Source organism: Simochromis diagramma, unplaced genomic scaffold (assembly GCF_900408965.1).
Source record: "Simochromis diagramma unplaced genomic scaffold, fSimDia1.1 OVJJ01000389.1, whole genome shotgun sequence".
In the NCBI taxonomy this organism is placed as follows: Eukaryota; Metazoa; Chordata; class Actinopteri; order Cichliformes; family Cichlidae; genus Simochromis; species Simochromis diagramma.
In genome coordinates, this window is record NW_024387227.1 from 690,498 (window position 1) to 709,295 (window position 18,798).

The 18,798-nt window shown below is 39.6% G+C and overlaps 1 protein-coding gene across 4 annotated transcripts in view; it reads left to right on the forward strand.

Annotated features, from left to right (window-relative positions):
- The window catches only part of kcnab2a (potassium voltage-gated channel, shaker-related subfamily, beta member 2 a), a 93,237-nt gene that overhangs the window by 36,163 nt on the left and 38,276 nt on the right, over positions 1–18,798 (forward strand). For 2 of the 4 annotated variants that reach the window (XM_040052285.1, XM_040052284.1), the window contains exons 2-3: positions 1,020–1,184; positions 4,375–4,416. In XM_040052285.1, coding sequence (XP_039908219.1) covers positions 1,108–1,184; positions 4,375–4,416 — 119 coding nt within the window. In that variant the 5' untranslated portion in view covers positions 1,020–1,107. Of the gene's footprint in view, positions 1–1,019; positions 1,185–4,374; positions 4,417–4,460; positions 9,288–18,798 lie in introns of those variants that run through there. The other 2 variants (XM_040052286.1, XM_040052282.1) reach the window with 2 other exon arrangements.

An 18,798-nucleotide genomic window follows, 5' to 3' on the forward strand; every position in this document is an offset into this window, starting at 1 on the left:
TAAGCAAAAGTGGCACATTTACTTGGCATGGGATAGTTGGGGCAAATCGGATCTGGAGAGGTGTTTATTCGTGACTACGTTTTACCTCCGATACACCAACCAGCTTCAGCGCTCAACTGACGTACTAATTGGATCATTCAAGGTCATTATCCAGTTATACGTGCTGCTGCTGTTCTGGGAGGGCTTGTGTGCCTTTGTTTAATTAACCTTTTTCCTCCTGATTCTTTCAGGGGTGTGTGGTTTCAGATAAAATCTATTTGACCTCATACAGTCTTTTAATATGGGTGGTCAAACAAGTGTAATAGGCTTCTGTAGCTGGAAATGTGGCAGTGAATGTGACATGTTGTGGATTATGTGTTTTATTTAGTGTACACAACCCAAGCATGCGGTTCTTATATTCAGCTATTCAGGGAAAAATAAAATGAACTGCAGTGTTGCAGTTAGGGATGGTATTCTGTATAGTCCATCAGTTGTATGCCACAGCGCACATCATTTCCTTTTATCAATGTTGGCATGTTTCTCTGACACTGACAGGCAAAACAATCACATCAAAATCACGGCAGTGGCGCTATTGCACATTTGAGTCACATGGAACTCTTTTCTTTTCTGTTCTGTTTCTTAAATGTGTTCAGACACAGAGATAACAAAAGACTTGTATTGAGGCTGAAAAACTGTCTAGGCCATCTTTTTTTTTCCATATAGATAATTGGTCTATAAAGGAGCCGATTAAGAATAAGGCCAGTTACTGGCATTACTATCGCTAAAAGAGTGCCAGTATTGTAGTTCATTTTCTGATTAGAAAACCTAAAGTTTTCTGAATTGTGTGCTTCAATTTAAACATGCAACAGATATCTGAAACATTTGAATTGCTGAGATGAAGTCTCAGTCTGATGTAATGGCTTTACAGTTAAATGAGGGTGGGATTTTATTTATTTATGTTTATTTGGTTTTTTTTATTACTATTCTAATGTTGACAAAAAGCTTGTCAATAACCAGTGCACACGCTTGCTCTCTTTCAGAGGCACTGAGAAGTGATAGACCCTGTGGTCCCTGTGAAAGAACTCCACCCCCGGCAGGTTGGCCACATCCCCCTTCCCTCCTGCCTCCATGTATCCTGAATCTACCACAGACTCCCCCGCTCGCCTCTCCCTTCGACAGACTGGCTCACCGGGCATGATCTACAGGTAAGCTGATGGATGCCAACACAGACAGACAGATGCAAACACATTTTGTCACGTGTAAGTTCATGTTTGTCAGTCAAATTAAGTGTATGAATTAGTGTAGATATTAGACATGAAAGATTTACCTGTGGGCGTTTAATCATATTCCCTCAGACGGTATAAAAGACAAACTGTGACGTCACCTATTGGTTTGTGAAGCCTCAGGATGAGTGGTTTCACTCTTGTCATCTGGCTATTTTAAAATCAGGTGTGATGGAGGGGGCGGAGCTGAGAGTCAAGCTACTTGCTCATTTTCTTACAATTTGTTAATCGCAAGTTAGCTAAAGCTTGGGTAATTCTTCTTTCTGACACAAAGAATGAACAGTGTTTCAGTTATTATGACCCAAAATTAGTCACTTCTATACGACTGGAAATCTTTTTGCAAACACAGATATCGCCTATGGTGGTTATTAGGAAAAATGCAGGTTTAAGGCACTTGCGCTTTCTTTAAAATCTGTAGCCTGTGTTGTTGTTACCGAGAAAGTAAGTACACATTTCACATGCATGTACACAGTTACCAGTATTTCCAGTTGTGGTCAGAAGTTTACATACACTCATCATGGACATGAATGAGTTTTAATGATTTCTTTGAACTGTTCTCTTCCGAAGGTGGAAGGAGTGTACAGCATACATTTTAAATTGACTTTAAAAGGCAAGAGTTAGGTGCATTTTGGATTTTAATTGAATCCACACAGGGTCAAAAGTATAACTACACCCCCACTAATGTTTGGTTATATGTCCCATAGGAGCCAAACACCTTTGGTAGCCTTCAGCAAGCTTCTAGCATATTTCTGGCTCGCTACGCTCAGCAAGCTAACATTAACCATCTGGAGTGACCTTCACAAAGCCCAGAGCTCAGTCCTATTGAAAATTTGTGGACTACAAATACTACTGCTGAGGTGGCTATAGTTCAAGTGGTAGAACAACTAATCAGAAGATTGGTGTTTCAATCCCTGTCTGCTCCAGTCTGCATGCCAAAATATCCTTGGGCATGATAATAAGTTATTAAGTTGCTCTCCGATGCATCCACAGATACCAAAAATTGTCCAGTCAAGGAGCAACTTGCTAAACAGTGGGGATGTATTCATGACCCTGTATGTGTACTTTTGACCCTGTGTGGATTACAGAAAATCCAAAATATTTTCAGACTTCTTGTTGTTGTTGTTGTTGTTGTTCTTCTTCTTCTTCTTCTTCTTCTTCTTCTTCTTCTTCTTCTTCTTCTTCTTCTTCTTCTTCTTCTTCTTCTTCTTCTTCTTCTTCTTCTTCTTCTTCTTCTTCTTCTTCTTCTTCTTCTTAGATGTAATTCTGAACAGTCTTTCCACCATGGTAAGAGAACAATTCAAAGGAATCATCAAAACCCCAAATTACCAAACATTCATGCCCAGCATGACCCCTAATTTGTGCTATAGGGTAGACACATTTATCTCACACAGAGAATTAATATATATCTGTGTATCTTTTATCTTTTTTATTTTAAAGTAATTTTAATCTAAAAATCTACATACTGCTAATGGAGAGATGCCAAACTGTCTTTCATTGGTCGTGTAACAGTGTAACAATAAAGATCTATTCTATTCTATTCTATTCTACTCTAATGGACTAAGTTGTGTGTTATGTACTATGGAACTTCACCAGCAAGTGGCGCCAAATACTCAACAGTTTCATTTGTTCATTTTCATTAATCAGTTCTCTGTGTGAATTTAACATTGGATTCATTATGAACTGATAGGATGCAGGAGCTGTAACATTCTGCGATCTGCACAGCACAGAAGTTAAAGAGCACTTTTTGGATTCATGTAATGGAACAGTGGAAGTGGATGAGAGGAAATCTTTACCTACCATTTTTGTCTTTACTGAGTTTAACTGTGGTCTCTAACTAGCGCAGCTGTGCCTTTGAGCTTTTCACCTGTACTAACTCACGTCCACAGTTTCACAATCATCAATAAGAGTCACTGCGTAAGTATTGCATTTGACTAAACTAATGGCTTAAAATGGAGCAACAACTTCAGCTGCATTATTAGTGTTGCTTTATTTCTGATGATAGATGTAAAGTAATTCCATGGTTACACTGATGAAATATTGATAGCACATCATCTAACTATATATTTTTTACTAAATGGTGTTTATTTTTCATCAGTACTTGTTTAATATGAACTTGCACAACAAAACAAAATGTACATGGTTTTTCAGTGTTATGTAGTCATGTAGATTAAGCAAACACATTCATTATGCATTCCTGCATAATGCTTCCATATAACTCCCAACAAACAATGATTTATGATTTTAAAACTGGTGAAGGGTTACTGTGTAATTACTACTTTGGCCAAATAACTAAATTGTAATATATACTAATCAAAAATGGTAAATAGCCTGTATTTGTATAGCGCTTTACTTAGTCCCTATGGACCCCAAAGCACTTTACACATTCAGTCATCCACCCATTCACACACTGGTGATGGCATGCTACATTGTAGCCACAGCTGCCCTGGGGCGCACTGACAGAGGTGCCACCGGGCCCTCTGACCACCACCAGTAGGCAACAGGTGAAGTGTCTTGCCCAAGGACACACCGGCCGAGACTGTCGGAGCCAGGGTTCGAACCGGCAACCTTCTGATTACAAGACGAACTGCTAACTCTTGAGCCACGATCGCCCCGCAATAAAAAAATGCTTCTAGTTCAGTTGTTTCATAAAACTATAGTGTGTGTTAGGGTTTTTTTGGTTTGTTTTTTTTCCCTGGTACTTGTTGGAAACAGTTTATTTCAAGGCGTAAGTCATGTTGCCTGGACTCAAAAGAAAATAAAGCATTAAGTATTGTATGTGTACATTGCTACAGTATGAATTTGTTATGATGTTTTATGTTTTGTCCTCAAACTCGCATAAATAACGTCATCTCAATTTGAGTGTTATACATTATCTGCATACATATCCTCATTGAGCCAACATATAGAACAAACAATGTATTGGGAAAGCTCCTTATAATGCAGTATTTTATTTTTCTCCCTCTAACTTTTGCGTACTTGTTCCCTCTCTGGCTAACACTCAACACCATCTTAGTGTCTGCATCTAACTCTTTGCCACTGCTAACACTACTTTCCTTTCCTGCTTTTATTAACTAAAGCTTTCCTTTTTCCTCCTTTCCCTTGCTATCTTCAGCGCTCGTTATGGGAGCCCCAAACGACAGCTGCAGTTCTACAGGTACCTTTGTGTGTCTGACATTATTTTATTCTCTTATGTGTGCAGTGTAAATGGGTTTTTTTTTTCTTGGTTTACTATAATATTAACCTTGCTGCAGAGACTTGCTGTTCTGATATTTAAAACCATACATCCATCCTCTGCAGTAGATAACACTTATCATCTACTATTTAGCTGGCAGTGCACTATCCAGTTTAAACCTGATAGGGGTGGTGATGGATTTCTTTGCAAGGTTGCGCATAAAACCTTTGAATCGACAATACTGGTCTTTAGTCTTTTTTTTTTTTTTCTTTTCCTTTCTTTTTCTTCTTCTCAGCAGTGACACCCACAGTCTCACTTCTCAAGCTTCAACATACAATTACAAAGTTTGTTTTACTGCCTTTTTTTTTTTTTTTTTTTTTTTACTTTGTGCACAACATGATTTTTCCATCCATACTCTTCAACCTCTTTTGGACCCTTGAGAGCTGAACATGATGCGCCTTAGTCTAAAAAACACATGCTATAGATGCAGAGATGATGGTATTTGGTACTCACTCCGACAGTAGTGAGGTTTTAGATGGTCAGTCTTTAGGCTGCTTTACTGTAGGATCATATTTTATGGTCTCATATCAGGCCATATTCTGCTGATCCAGTTATAAAAAACCCTGACTATGTGGATGTGCTTGTAATGAGCTCACTATCGGATTTTTATCTTGGCGCCTTCTACATTTCTGTCCTTTTAAAGTGCAAATGGTCCCTCTAGCTGTTCCCCTGGCCTATGTGAGGGTATTGATTAAGCCCCCCATCTTCATTTGTCGATCACTCTGACAGTCAAACGGCCTTATGCTGGGAAAGAAAGTTTCATTCCTGTCAGTAATCTCAACATTGTAGCACACAAACTGCAGGACTGGGACCATGATGGCTAGTACAACTTCTACAGTGGTACAGATGTGCTCTGCAACCTTTATTGTTGGAACCCAGAATACCCACATTCATAAGGTCACTGAATAGTTTAATGGAAATAATGTGACTTTCATAGTCACAGTTAAGATCTCAACCCAGTTGAATACCTATTTGAGATTTTGGAACAATATCTAAGTCTTCACTGTTGTCATCAAAACATCAAATTAGGTAATATTTTTTTGGCACTCCATCCTTTGTGCACAGCTCCAGAGACTTGAAGAGGCAATGCCAAGGCACATTAAAACTGTTGTGGCCGCATTTGAGACCCCTCACTGAAAAATTTATGCTGGGGGTTCCTTTAATTGTCACGTTTCTGTAGTCATATAATAACAATTCTGCTACACACAATTGATGCTGTTGATTAATATAGCTGTTAAAAACTTCCTTGTATCCACTAGTGTATGACTGCTCTGTTTTAATGTGTCAACATTTTCTTCATTTCAAGCACAAGCTCTACTTTGTGCATACTGTTTGTATCTACTATAAGACTTAGCCAGTCCAGAGCTGGACTATGATTATATACTGAACATGCCTGTTGTTAACGTAGCAAAACTGAAGAATATCTGTCTTGTTTTAAACCATTTGACAGTGTTTAGCGGACTGAGTTATTTCCTGGTAAAGCTAAAGATGGTTGACTGAAAGAGAAAGAGAAAATGTAAATGTATTGTAAATGTTTAATTTAAGCATGCATTACAGACGTTCTAAGAATATGTGCTATTCAGATTTGTAACTGGAGTTCAATGATTTATTTATTTATTTTATGAATTTTTAGTGACCTTTTTAGTTTGATAAATGAAGTTGGATAATGTGTTACTTGTAAGATCCTTTCAAATGATACGTCATGTGCATATGGAAAATGACAGCATACATCCCATCCCCGGGGGACTTCACGTTTAAAGAAACCAAACACAGTTATACATTAATGCTAAATAAAGAAAATGTTGTGTAGTGTTCAGGAGTCCATGGTCTAGTAAAAACAATCTGTTCCTCATTAGTAGTACTTACTTATAGTATTACTTATAGTGTAGTAGTGATTGTATGAAAACTTCCATATACAGATATGAGCCCCCCCTCGAGGTAAAACTGCTGCTTGGCTTCCAAAGTCGTCATCTTCAGTGGTGTCACTCATCTTATTTTTCGAGTCATTATGCCAAAGTAGCTCAGCAGGTAGATGGGTTCATAGTGGCTTTTTCAGAAAAATGTGTGACTACACAGTACAGAAAGAATGCATCCACAGGCATTTGCATATTTTTCCAGCATATTGATGTGGATCACTTGTGTTTGCCACAATTGTGTGTGTTAAAATTGAACTTTAGATGTAAAATTTCATGTTCCCTTGTTCTTTGTAAGGCAGACACAGATATCATTGTTTAGTTCTGTGTGCAGGCGGTCATTATAGTCTAGCACCTTCTAATTTTGCCTTTGGACTCAGCACAAGGCTACTGAGATGAAGAGAGATGCTGCAAGGGTCCTTAACTGGTGTGGTTTTCATAAAGCCTTTGTTAGAGAGTACTTGAACATGCCCGGTGGTTTGTTCTTTTCTGTGCATACACATATAGTCTGTGTTTGCTTGACTGTGTGTGTGTGTGTGTGTGTGTGTGTGTGTGTGTGTGTGTGTGTGTGTGTGTGTGTGTGTGTGTGTTTATGTTTTGTGTGCGTGCAACACTCAGCCACTCATTACTGTCCAGCTCTTAGTATTCTTTCCTGTGGAACAACAATCAGAGGCTTTTAGTGCAAAAGCTTTGGTGAATAATTCAGGGCTGATATTATTTGCTGCGGTGAGCAGAAACAAGACGGGCCACTAAACGACATAAATGGATTTCTTCTATGAGATCTCACAGGGAGGGGAAGAGGAGAGGTGTTGGTTGCAGTGATAGACGAAGGTCCAAATGGTGAGGGGAGGGATGCACTTGCTTATTCACTAATTGGTTTAGACGTTTCCTAGTAAGACACTCCCAGTTTGGGTGGACCTGCTCCATCGCTGTCTGCAGTGTGTGTTTATAAGAGCAGACTGGCACTCCATAACCTCGCTCATGAGCCGACCTTCAAGAAATCGGGTGAGTTTGAGGAAAGATTTGCACTCATGATCACACGAGTGCGTGTGTTCTGTGTGTGTGTGAGGGGTTCGTGGACTGAAGAGTGTGTGGGTGTGTGGATGCATGCTGCCTAGCCTGAATTGTCCTATATTTATGTCTTAGTAGTTTAAACCAGTAGTTTAAGGGAAGAACCCGAGATATCATAATGTTGTCAACAATTTGACATTAAAAAAAAAAAAAAAAAAACTATATCAAAATCTCACTTATTGTTGATTTTGAGTTTGTCGATGATTAGTTGGTTTTATTGAGTTTGTTGTATATGGTGTGAGATTATTGCTTAAAAAATTTTAATTTTAGAATGAGGTTTTGTTCTTTGCGCCAAAGTGTGTCCAGATGCAAGGAAGCTACTCTTCAAGTGTATTTGTCAGTGAAATGTGATTTTTTTTTTTTTGTGGGGGTAACAAAGAAAGTACAATGACTTAGACAGAATGTAGTTCAGGATACAGAAAAGATCCGTTTGTAGTGTTGTAGGTTTTATTTAGTGTTTATTTATTTGTCCTATTAAATGTCACTAAATTACTTTTTTTTAGCCTTTTTTTTTTTTTTTTTATAAATGTTTTTCAGCACCCATTTATTTACCACGTCGCTGTTTTGTGTATATTTAGTGTTGTTTCCTGCTTTCAGACCTATGTAGCAATAATGTTCATATAAAATTTCAGTCTGACAATGTGATACGTGGCTTTTACTGAGAAAAACTGCTTTGTGGTCATTGCTGACTGGTGCATTTGGCATTAAGTTACATTCTTGTAGTGATAGTGGACTTGATGCAGTGCTGCCCCCTGTTGATTAATTTCAGCATAATATTTTTCTTTAAGATCTGAATGATGCAGCAGTTGAATGGAGGATGAGGAAGGAGGACTGTGTATTTCCAAGGGGAGCAGAGTTGCCTTAAACTAATCTCAAGCACCTTCAATGAATCCCAGCCTTATATTAAGCATCTGTGGCATGTGTATATTCTGCAGTTGTTTCAAATTATTTTTTACATTTTATTCCAGTCCTGATCTCCTGCTTACACCTATTTTCAGTGATGTGCTCAACTTTATTGTGGGCTACTCAGAAAGCTTGGCTCTCCTTAATAGTCTTGCAAGAAGTTGGAGAAGGAATGTGCCCCCTCCTGTTGCTTGGTGCATGTTTAAATGCTTCCTCTTTTGCAGAGAGCATGTGCCCTCTTGCATCCTGCTCCTTAATCACCAGCAAGTCACCTGAATGCTCCCTGTGTAACCCTGCCATTGTAAACCTGTCAGGGGAGGGTGGTGCTGGCTATGTTGTGCGACTCTGATTACAGGATGCATGGCCGTGTGCTGCCCCAAGCAGGAGTTCTGTTTTTTTTATGGGAGCAGGTGCTATTTAAGGAGGTGGCTGTCCCCTGTCGGCCCTTGCCAGCTTCGTCCGTGTCACTACTTTATTCTTCTCTGCACGAGTTGCCTCAGCATCAGAAGGAGGAGGCGAAGGAGGGAGGGGTGGCATGTTTGCGGGAGGGTACACCGGTGCCCCCCGGGGGGTTCCCAGCAAGCGCAAGTCCAGTTACTGTCCTCCTGAAAACCTGCAGATCACCAAACCGCCAGCGGCAGGAAGCGGTGTTCGGAAGAGCAGCAGCAGCGGCAGCGGCAAGATGCTGTCTATGTCATACAGCGAGAGCATCCGGAGCGGGATCAACCGCTACCACTCGGACCAAGGGCTGAATCAGCCACCGGTCAGGCCCACTGATCAGGCCGAGCTGCAGAGACTCCGGGAACAGAGGGTCGCCGCTCAGATTAAGAACATGGAAGACTTCCTGAAGATGAATGGCCTTGCCCTGGAGGAGTGTGTGTCCTATCAGACAGGCATGAAGTACAGGTAAGAGAGAAGCAGAGCTTGAGAGGGACTGAGATACTCACCAGACTGGGACAGTGGTGGGTGCTGAGAAGCTGCAGGTAAGAGCAGCTTTGCAGCTGGAATAGACAGATCAGGTGTGTGTGTGTGTGTGTGTGTGTGTGTACGTGTGTGTGTGTGTGTGTGTGTGTGTGTGTACGTGTACGTGAACTGCTAGAGCTGCTAGTGCTTCTGTCGAAGTTTTTTAACTAGACAAATGAATTTCTGTCACCACAAACGTATATGCCTTTAGAAAGTGTTTATCTGCCGCTTCTTTGTTAGTAGCAGCACAGTGTTGCTGTGTCCTCTGGTCAGGCTGCATTCATGCAAAGGTACTGGGGCTCAGGTTTTATTTTAATAATCTAGGTCGGTGGCATATTTGCCCAACTGCATGGGAAGGACAGACTGCTCCGTAAGGAGTTACCTGCCCCCTTAAAATCTCACTCAGACTTCCTTTTCCTTTCCCCTTGATCACATATATTTTGCCTTCTTCTTCTGTTAATCATTCCCGGTGACTGTGCAGAGAACTCTGCCTCACAAGCCAAACATAAGTAACTACTTCAAGTGTGTTCAAAGTTACCTGGAGTTGCCAATTCTGCCCTTTTTAATATTTGATTTGACATTGTGTATTTGTTTTGGCTTGGGGAAAATATATTAAATTGCAGGTTTAAAGGTTTATAGAGTAATAATATTACCTTAGTCTGTTTCAGTGTGAAGTGACAACTGCCTTCTTGGCATGAGGACAACAATGCTGATTTCAAATTAAATTTAAAATTTCTATGATGTCCCTAATCTAAACAATTTAAACCTTCTGTGGTATATGAAAAATCCACCCTACATCACAAAAGCTTTAAATATTAATATATATGGTACCATGCAAAATATTATCAGATTATCAACAACACTGTATGCAGGCCTTGTAACACAAATGTTGATATTTGTCACTGTTGGTCCACAGACTGACAAAAGTAGAAGGCCATGAATTAAATTTTAGAAATATTTTTATTTTTTGTTTCTAAAGTGTAAGCTTACTTATTTAAGCACTTCTAAAAGCTGTAACAGGAAGACAAAAAAAAAAAAAAGAGTTTGAACCATTCGCTCCTTTTGTTCGTGCCGTCTGCAGAGTGACAGAAAACTATTTTCTGGACTGTTGGGCTGATAGCAGCTGGTTTAGCGGCTGTTGTGTTGGCTAATATGGCCTGTTAAGCTGATGATGTTATTGTCGCGGACACGGATAGGTTTCATCACACTCAGGCACGGCTGCTGTTGTTTTTGACTCTGACCAGTGACTATGCCTGGCTGCTGTTACCGTGCCTGGGGTGAGCAGGTTTTACTGTCGTCTTCAGGTAGTGTTGTATGTCACCATATCTGGCATGTTACCTTGCCTGTAGTTACCCCCGGGTTGTGTAAAACTCAGTCACTGATCCATGACAGGTTTAGCCGCAGCTTTGCGAGGATGCATGTAGACAGGGAGTTTAGTCATGCAGACGGCGTGTGCAAGTCTTTGAGTATCAGGATTAAAGAACATCGGTACTGATTGTAAGTTGTAGCATTACTATATGAGTTGTTGTTGTTTTTATTATTTATATTGTGTGCAGTCCAGAAGTCTTGAAATATATCTGTGGGATTTATTTATTTGTGCTGTTGTATTGAATCAATATGAATGGTTAAACAGGATCTCAGTAGACAGAGGAAATCCTGCCAGAATACTGTGTTTCTTGTACTGTGATCTCCTGCAATTCCTGTAATTAGGAGTGTAATTGGGTCAGCAAGTACACACAACCTCTGACTCAAACTCATCATTATTTCAGGTGTGTGGCCAATAAGGCAGGCCAGCATTGCAACTGCATCACAGTTAAACTGTTCTTACTCTTAACTTTCTGACATCTGTACACACGATCCCTCTTCACGCAGTCGAATGCTAATGAAGGGTGGATTGTTTTTCATCACAAGACAAGGGTGGGGTTGTTTTGTTTTTTTCCCAGCTTTAAATTAATTTAACAAATATCTATGGTCTTAATCAATAGACTATTAATATGTTCAAATATCCTTACTGACAGTAATGAACTACTGTTCATCTTGATTATGGGGATTTCCTCAAAGTTGTCAATATTGTGCATTTCAACTTAAGGTAAAAGGTTACTCCATTTCCATTATGTTGCCCTTGAAACGAAATACTACCACTCAGCAGGCCCATTTGGACACCGGAAAACTTTCCCTAGCGTTCATGTCCTCGGACTGAGAGCCAGCCAGTGGGTAAAGGAGCCAGCTGGAGTTCAGTGAGGCGAGACAGGAAGCCTGTGTATACGGAGCTATATGGAGGTTCACTGGATGAGTATAGATTTCTGGAGTGACTTAATACTAATGGACATAGTAATGACATCCACTGGGGGTTCATACCTGAGAGTAACTGTTTCTTGATGTATAGTAAACCTTTCTGATTTAATATGGAGGATAGTTTTTTTTTCACCTTTTTTTTCACCTTTTTTGTTGTGAATTACAACAGTTTGATTGAATTGGTTGGATAAAAATGCTGCTACATGTTATTTTATTAATGCCGCATTGAACACTTTTTGGCCACCAGAGGGCAGACTGACATCAAAGCTGATAAAAGTGTATCACTGACACAGTAAGGTCAAGACCGTATTAAAAAGTAGGCATAGGTAATGCAGGTAATGCTGTATCAGTCACTTCCCTCTGTATAGATTTGGCAGATTTAAAATTTCTTAGGTGAATGTTTGTCTGTAGTTTCTCTTAGGAAAACTGCTTATAAATGCCAAACTTCAGTCTCCCACTTATCTATTTTTTTCTATCTACTACTGTGACCAGATAGACTAAAGCCACACTAAGTCAACCACTTCAGCAGTAATGCAATGCAATTCTAAAATGAAGGAGGGGAATCCAGCTTCACTAATGAGCAGTTTAAGTGTTTGGTTTAAAGATGATTTCTATGCAACTCTTTTAATTTGAGCGTTGCAGAAGTTTTTTGAAAGGGAAAAAAAACAAGAATTTTATTTTTGTGTATATCAAATTTCTCCCATCGTTGGAAAAAATTGAAAAGCAGATCTCGGTGTAGTCATTGCTGTCCACCTCAGTCATGTAAAAACACTCTTTTAGATGTTTTGTTAATAGCAACAGATACCCACTAGGTGGTGGAGATGTTCCACTTTCATAGTGAAGTTGAACAGTAGCACAGATGCCTCTCATTGCACTTCAGTCACTGAGCACAGTGAGAGCATCACTCTTTGCACTCCTACACTGCTGAACATTATGTCCACAACAGATAACTAAAGCAATTTAAAAAGCCAGCCTATGATGAGGTATATCACAGTGCTGGCAGTAATGGTAATTTCTTTTCTTTTGCCTCAAAGCACTATAAACCATTTATTTTTGATATCCAAACATTTGTGTCTCATTCTTAACCCACACACTCACTTATTTTCCTCTCATGCGCATGCACAAACCTTTTTGGTGATGAAAAGGCAAATCTGCACAGAGGCAGTCTAAACGCTTATTTTTGTTCTCAATTTCAGGGCATTGCGGCATGTGTATCAGCCCGGGCATCTGTGACGTTTTTCTTCAGGCAATCCCCTACTCAAGTTCTAAATTTAGCAACAGGCTCGTATCCACAGCTGCAGCTGGAGGGAGATGAACAGGCTGAAGATTAACCTGTTCATCAACTGTTTTACCTCAAGCACGCTGCCTCACAGACTCTATTCTTTGATGCTGCAGTCACAGGGATAGATGTTGTTTAGGTACTTGGAGTGATATGGATTTGGTTTCCAGTAGTGACCTCTCCAGTTCCTCTTTGAGCTATGCCCAGCTAGCCTAGTCTGACAGCTTGTCAAAATGTTCTAGTCAGAGATATAGCGTGGGCACAAGAAGTGAGAATGCCGGGGATTACACAATTCTTTTTTGCTTTGATTCATGTTATATTTTTATTTAATAGTCATTTATAGCAGCAAAACTCAGCTAAAGACCATAACTTGTGACATGTTAGTACATTATGTTTTTTTTGAATATCTGGTATTGAAAGTTCTTCATTTAACAATACCATATTGCAACACAGTAAGGTCATCATATGGATTTTCAGCATTGCAGCTATCTAGTATGTAGGCTGTCGTAGATAATTATTCTTCTGTCTACTAATAACTGATTATCAGCTTTGTCAGTATAGATCCAACACAGTAACCAGCTGGTATTCAAAGACTTTGAGTGATTTATGCCACAACATAATGAGCTACTTTTATAGAATTACGAGCAGAATAAAAAGTTACCTCTATCAATAAAGGGAACAGCTGTGACCCAGGATATGGACTGTGACCACAGATTGAAAGGTCAGTGGGTCAGTCCCCACATGTTCAGTCTGAATGTCAACACGTCCTCAAAATATTGAAGCCCCTGTTGTCATTTGTTTGCGAGTGTGTGGTGTGAGAATAGAAGATAGTCCTGAGTGAATGTGGCTCGCTGTGTAAAGCACCGTAGAATAGCTCTGTATGAAAGCTGTCAGTTTGAACTTTGATATTTGTCAAGAGCAGCCTTAAATTAAGTAAGTGCAAGCCTTATCATTACCCTGTTGGACAATATTACTTTTATATAGCCTCTCTAGTTATTCACTATTTGTTAGAACATGTTTTGAATTGTTATTACAAGAGGAATTTTTTTGACTGATTCCTTTCTAGTTGAGTACTCTCTCATTCCTAATAACACCGCCCCGTTACTGTTACTATTCTGCAATTTAAATGGTAGGAACCGCCTGACATCTGTGGCCCTCCTCCATCATACTTATCTGGAAACCTTGCAAATGTGTTGCTTTTAATATTTAGTGATTATGCTTAACCGTTCACATTGTTCTTTCTCCGCTATTTTGTGTCCTAACTATCTCAGCAAAAGTGTTTTTGCATTTGTGTGAAAGCTGCCAGGGATTAGTAAAAACCAAGTAGTGACAAGAGATAGTCCTCATGGTTTTAGACACTTTAGGATGTAGTCATTTTGCATCCTTATAAAAATTAAGAACAATATTTAGCACACAAATCCTAAACTGTTGAATTTCATATCTAAATAAAATGTTCTCATAGGACCACGACCATTTCTTCCTGGTAAATCTCTCACTCCAGGTCCATAGGCAGCTGGAATAATGATGGGTATAAGACTTAACATTTAGTAAGTGTTACACGCATATTTTTGTGTGCCTCTATGGTTTGGAAATGCTTAACCAAAAATGTTTTTCCTTCAAAGGGTACCCTATCCTAGTAAAGACTGAAAGTTCACTGAAGCTTTTAGTACATTTCTGTGGTTTTGCGGTTGCTGCAACTTTAATGCATGGGGACATTTTCTGTTTCACGCCTGACTGACTTTTCAGAAACGCAGCAAAACTGGGTCCTCATTTGCAGGTGTTGCGGTATTATAAAATGTAAATCTCAGCTTTGACAAAATTGTCAGCTTACTTTGTGTTTAATTAAACCTTCAGAGCACATTTCTTTGTGTTGCTTTATGCTAGGACACTTCCGGGCCTTTTCCACATATTTGTCATGGTTGTAGTAGCTAAAGGTATGTGACTATGCTTTGCTCTGTTGGTTTGTCTTTTGCTTTTTAGAACAGTTATTTAGTTTCTATATCCACTGCTGCCTTAGTCTACTTATTCAAGCCTATAGATTTGTAGTTTACCTCAGAATCTTGTAATTGTTCTTGTTTTCTGCTGATAATATTTAACATTTGTGTATATTGCGAGCTATCATGCACTATATTTTTAGTTTATTTTTATAGACTGAGCTCTCAGGCAGAGAAAGGTTTGGCCTCTCAGGATGCCGAGATTGGGGATTTACTAACAACTGTCTGATAATATTATACTGCTTTATGTTCTAGGGATACAGCTCATTCAGGGTCAGCAAATCAGCAGCCAAGAATAAAATACAAACCATCTGTTTCATAAGCTCGGTTTAACGCCTCAGCATTTGTGTGACAGGACCATCAAAAGCTTAACTTTGAGTGGCATTTGCTCGAAAGCGATGGTCTTTGTTGGTCTTAAGATCTGTGGATTTTCAGAGATGTCACAGTGCTCGTAGATAACTTAAAATGGGTCTCCAGTCGCAGTCTGTTTTGCATTTTATATGTCAGTGGATTTTGTGATATAATTTCAATGCACGTGTTAAATACATAAAATTTGCCAGGCAATTTCATCAGTATAGCTGCCGTTTGGAAGCAGAATGCTAGGCTCGAGTAGTACATCCTTCCATTGAAATGTATGCAGTAGTGAATATTTCTGCCTAGCAACACTTGGCTATGTGAAGATTTCCTTAGGTATGACAAATGCACACAGGCAAGCGGGAAGATTTCCCATTGAACAGACCAGATTATTCTGCTTCCTCATCTCATCCCCTCTCTTGCCTTCTCTTTCCTACCAGATAGTGTGTAAATCAGCTATGTTTGGTTTAAGCACACCTTGTTACTCAAATTATGGGTTTGAAAGCCTCACATGGCTGTGAAATCGGTACTTGGTTTGTTTATTCCACAATATGCTCCATCAGAAACGTGTTATTTTGTTTTTTAGACAAGTATACAACCCATTATACACATGAGCATTGTACATGAGATGTTAAAGTTACCATGTGCCATATTTAAAATATAATAACGTGTTTTCCTGCAGAGCATTTTTTAAAATTTTAAATTTGAGCCACTATGACTATATTACATAAGAACAGGGATTTCCTGTCCTCTATTTTTTGATCGTCTTCTGCTCCGTTAGACGTGTCAGCGGGGACAGCTGAAATGACAACTCCTCCTGAGCCCAGCTGTCTGCGGGGAATCTGCCATGTTCACTGGAGAATTAAAAACTGCAGCACTCGTTGCTCGCAGATGTGACCATCGCTCTGCTGTTTCCCCAGGAAATCCCAGAATCGCCAAAGAGCTAGACCTAATTTTCTACATTTATTTGTATTTCTGTGATGGCTATTCCAAATCTCCAGTACATCTTTGTCACAGTTGAGTTCATTCAGACCATGAAACGGTAGAGAAAGAAAACAAAGTCTTGATGCTAATATAACACATAAACAGCAGTATTCCAATTTCTTTAATTACATGCTCATCATAGTGATTCAATTAGAAATGTTCAGACACAGCCTCGGGATGCATTAAGCTGTTAGAAAAGCATCTGTCGATCAACACTGTCAATCTGTCTGACCTCACTTCTCTTTCCATTAACTCTGTTAAGCCCTTTTACACACACACACATCATCTTGGGGATGCTATACTTTTCACATGGTTACTCGAATCCTCACAAGTGTGTGGAGTTAAGTTACATATGATACAGGTGTGGCCATGAGCTGAGATCCCTGGTTAAGCTTTTGTTAATTAACAGTAAGATACTGAATGTGCATAGAAGAAGTCTGAGAAAGCATGAGATGAAACGCTTAAACTATTTTTGACTTGATATTCTTAAGCTATATTCTGATTACCCATCTTGAAGGACTGGGTAATCAGAATATAGCTGGATAACAACCCTGTTTAATTGTACGCTTAAAGGGAATCCTTATCTGTGTTGTAGTTCTTGTAGATGACTACAAAAAGCCTTTGCTTGCTAAACTAGCTTGGGCGGATTAGGTCTATAGACTTGCTAGTTTACGTACCGATCCCGACTCGGCGCAGACTGTCTGCCCCTGAAAGCGAATTAGTGAAAGACTCCGTGTGACACTCACGCCAGTGACAAATGTCAATTTTGGAGGTCCCTTTCCCCTTTCAGCCGCCAAGGGCATTCTTTGTATTTTGTGCTCAGTGTGTGGAATTGATTTGGAGAGCCAGTGCCTATTTTTAGAGATAAGACTGCGGTTGTGCCGAAGAATCAGTGCTCACAACAGTACCCAACAGTACTTCTGTGGTGAGAGAAATTTCTGATGCTCCGTTCATTAAAGAAGTTGTCTTAGCTGCAGTATGTGTGCTATAGTTTGGAAGAGAGCAGTTGTCTGAGCTCCTGTACGGCCAGAACAGACTCCTGAGGCTTCATTATGGCATAGCAACATCGATGGGCCTAAGCCTCTTTCTGACCAAGGCTGTTGAGTTGAGCAGAACATAGTCAATAGTTTTGATTGTGTGTGTGTGTGTGTGTGTGTGTGTGTGTGTGTGTGTGTGTGTGTGTGTGTGTGTGTGTGTGTGTGTAAGACTGTAAGAAGTGGAATACATTTTTATAGCCGTTTGTGTGGATTTACAGCTGTTACATGGTGAATTTGAAACTGAATGTTGTTCTTCAATCTTTTGTTTTCTTTGTCTTCTCTCGCCTGAAAAAAGGTGCTGTTATTGGTTTTGGCGAATTTTAGTCGACTGCAGTCGTGATCAGGGAAGCACACATGTTCTGCTCTGAACATTCAGCTTATCTCTCCTCTTCCTCCCCCACACACTGAATGAGGGCCGTAGCAGTCCTCTGCATTCACTCACTGTGATATTTTAGACGCTCAGTAGATTTTTTTTTTTTTTTTTTTTTTTTTGGATATCCTCAAATCAGTCACTTAATCAAAGCGAGGAGATTAAGGCCCCCACACAATAAAGGGCACTGTAATAAGATTTGCTCAGCACTGCTAACTAACAACCAACTACTGAGTCCAGATCTAACAGTAGGAACTTCAAAGGTTTTCAGGTGTTGTTTGGTTGTTTCCTTTAAGCATTAATCCAAAAATATCTCTTTACTCCTGCAGAACAGTTTAACACGGTTGGAGCCACCCTACTGTGTTCCTCCTAAACATATTGTCACTAATTAGCAATTTAACAGCCACACTCTAAGGCATTATGTGAAGATTAGAGTTACTTATTTTTAGTACATCATCCGTCACGACTGATTTATCTTGCGACAAACAATGAGTAGAAGTTAATTCATTACAAATGTTCTCTGTGATGAATGAGTACAAAGCAGTTAATGCTCAGGCCAGTTTTTGCTCGATAATGGTGCTGGAAAAAGAAATCTTGATGGAAGTGTGCATGAAAGACTGCAGGAGGTCCTGAAAGTGCACACATTTGTTCAAAATGACTTTGACTCCGAGTTCATTACCAAGCCAGTAGGCAGTGTGACCACTGCAGTGCAATTTGATGCGTCATCCAAGTGAAAACTTGAGTAATGAATTAAACACTGAGGTGGTTTAAGTTATGAGTAACTGATGAAGTCTCCCCTTTGGCATTGTCTTGACTCTGCTGCAGAAGTGTTGCATGTTGAAAAAGTGGGACTAGGAAGTCTTTTTTTGTTTTTTTCTGAAGAAAGGATTTACTTATCAGCTCTTCACTTGGCAGCAGTAGGTGTATACTCCTAAAATATCTGTCAGGCATGCTCACAGCAATGCCTGCTAACATTTCTTAAAGAGAACAGTCATGTCATCATGCAGTGATTAGGTGTCAGTCATAGTTAATGATTTCTTTTTCTCTTCTCCTTCTCTCTGGGCTTTTGGTCCTTTTTTTGTTTTCCAGATATAGTCAGAAGGAATAAAACACGTACTGCCAGTCTAAAGAAAGTTGGCAG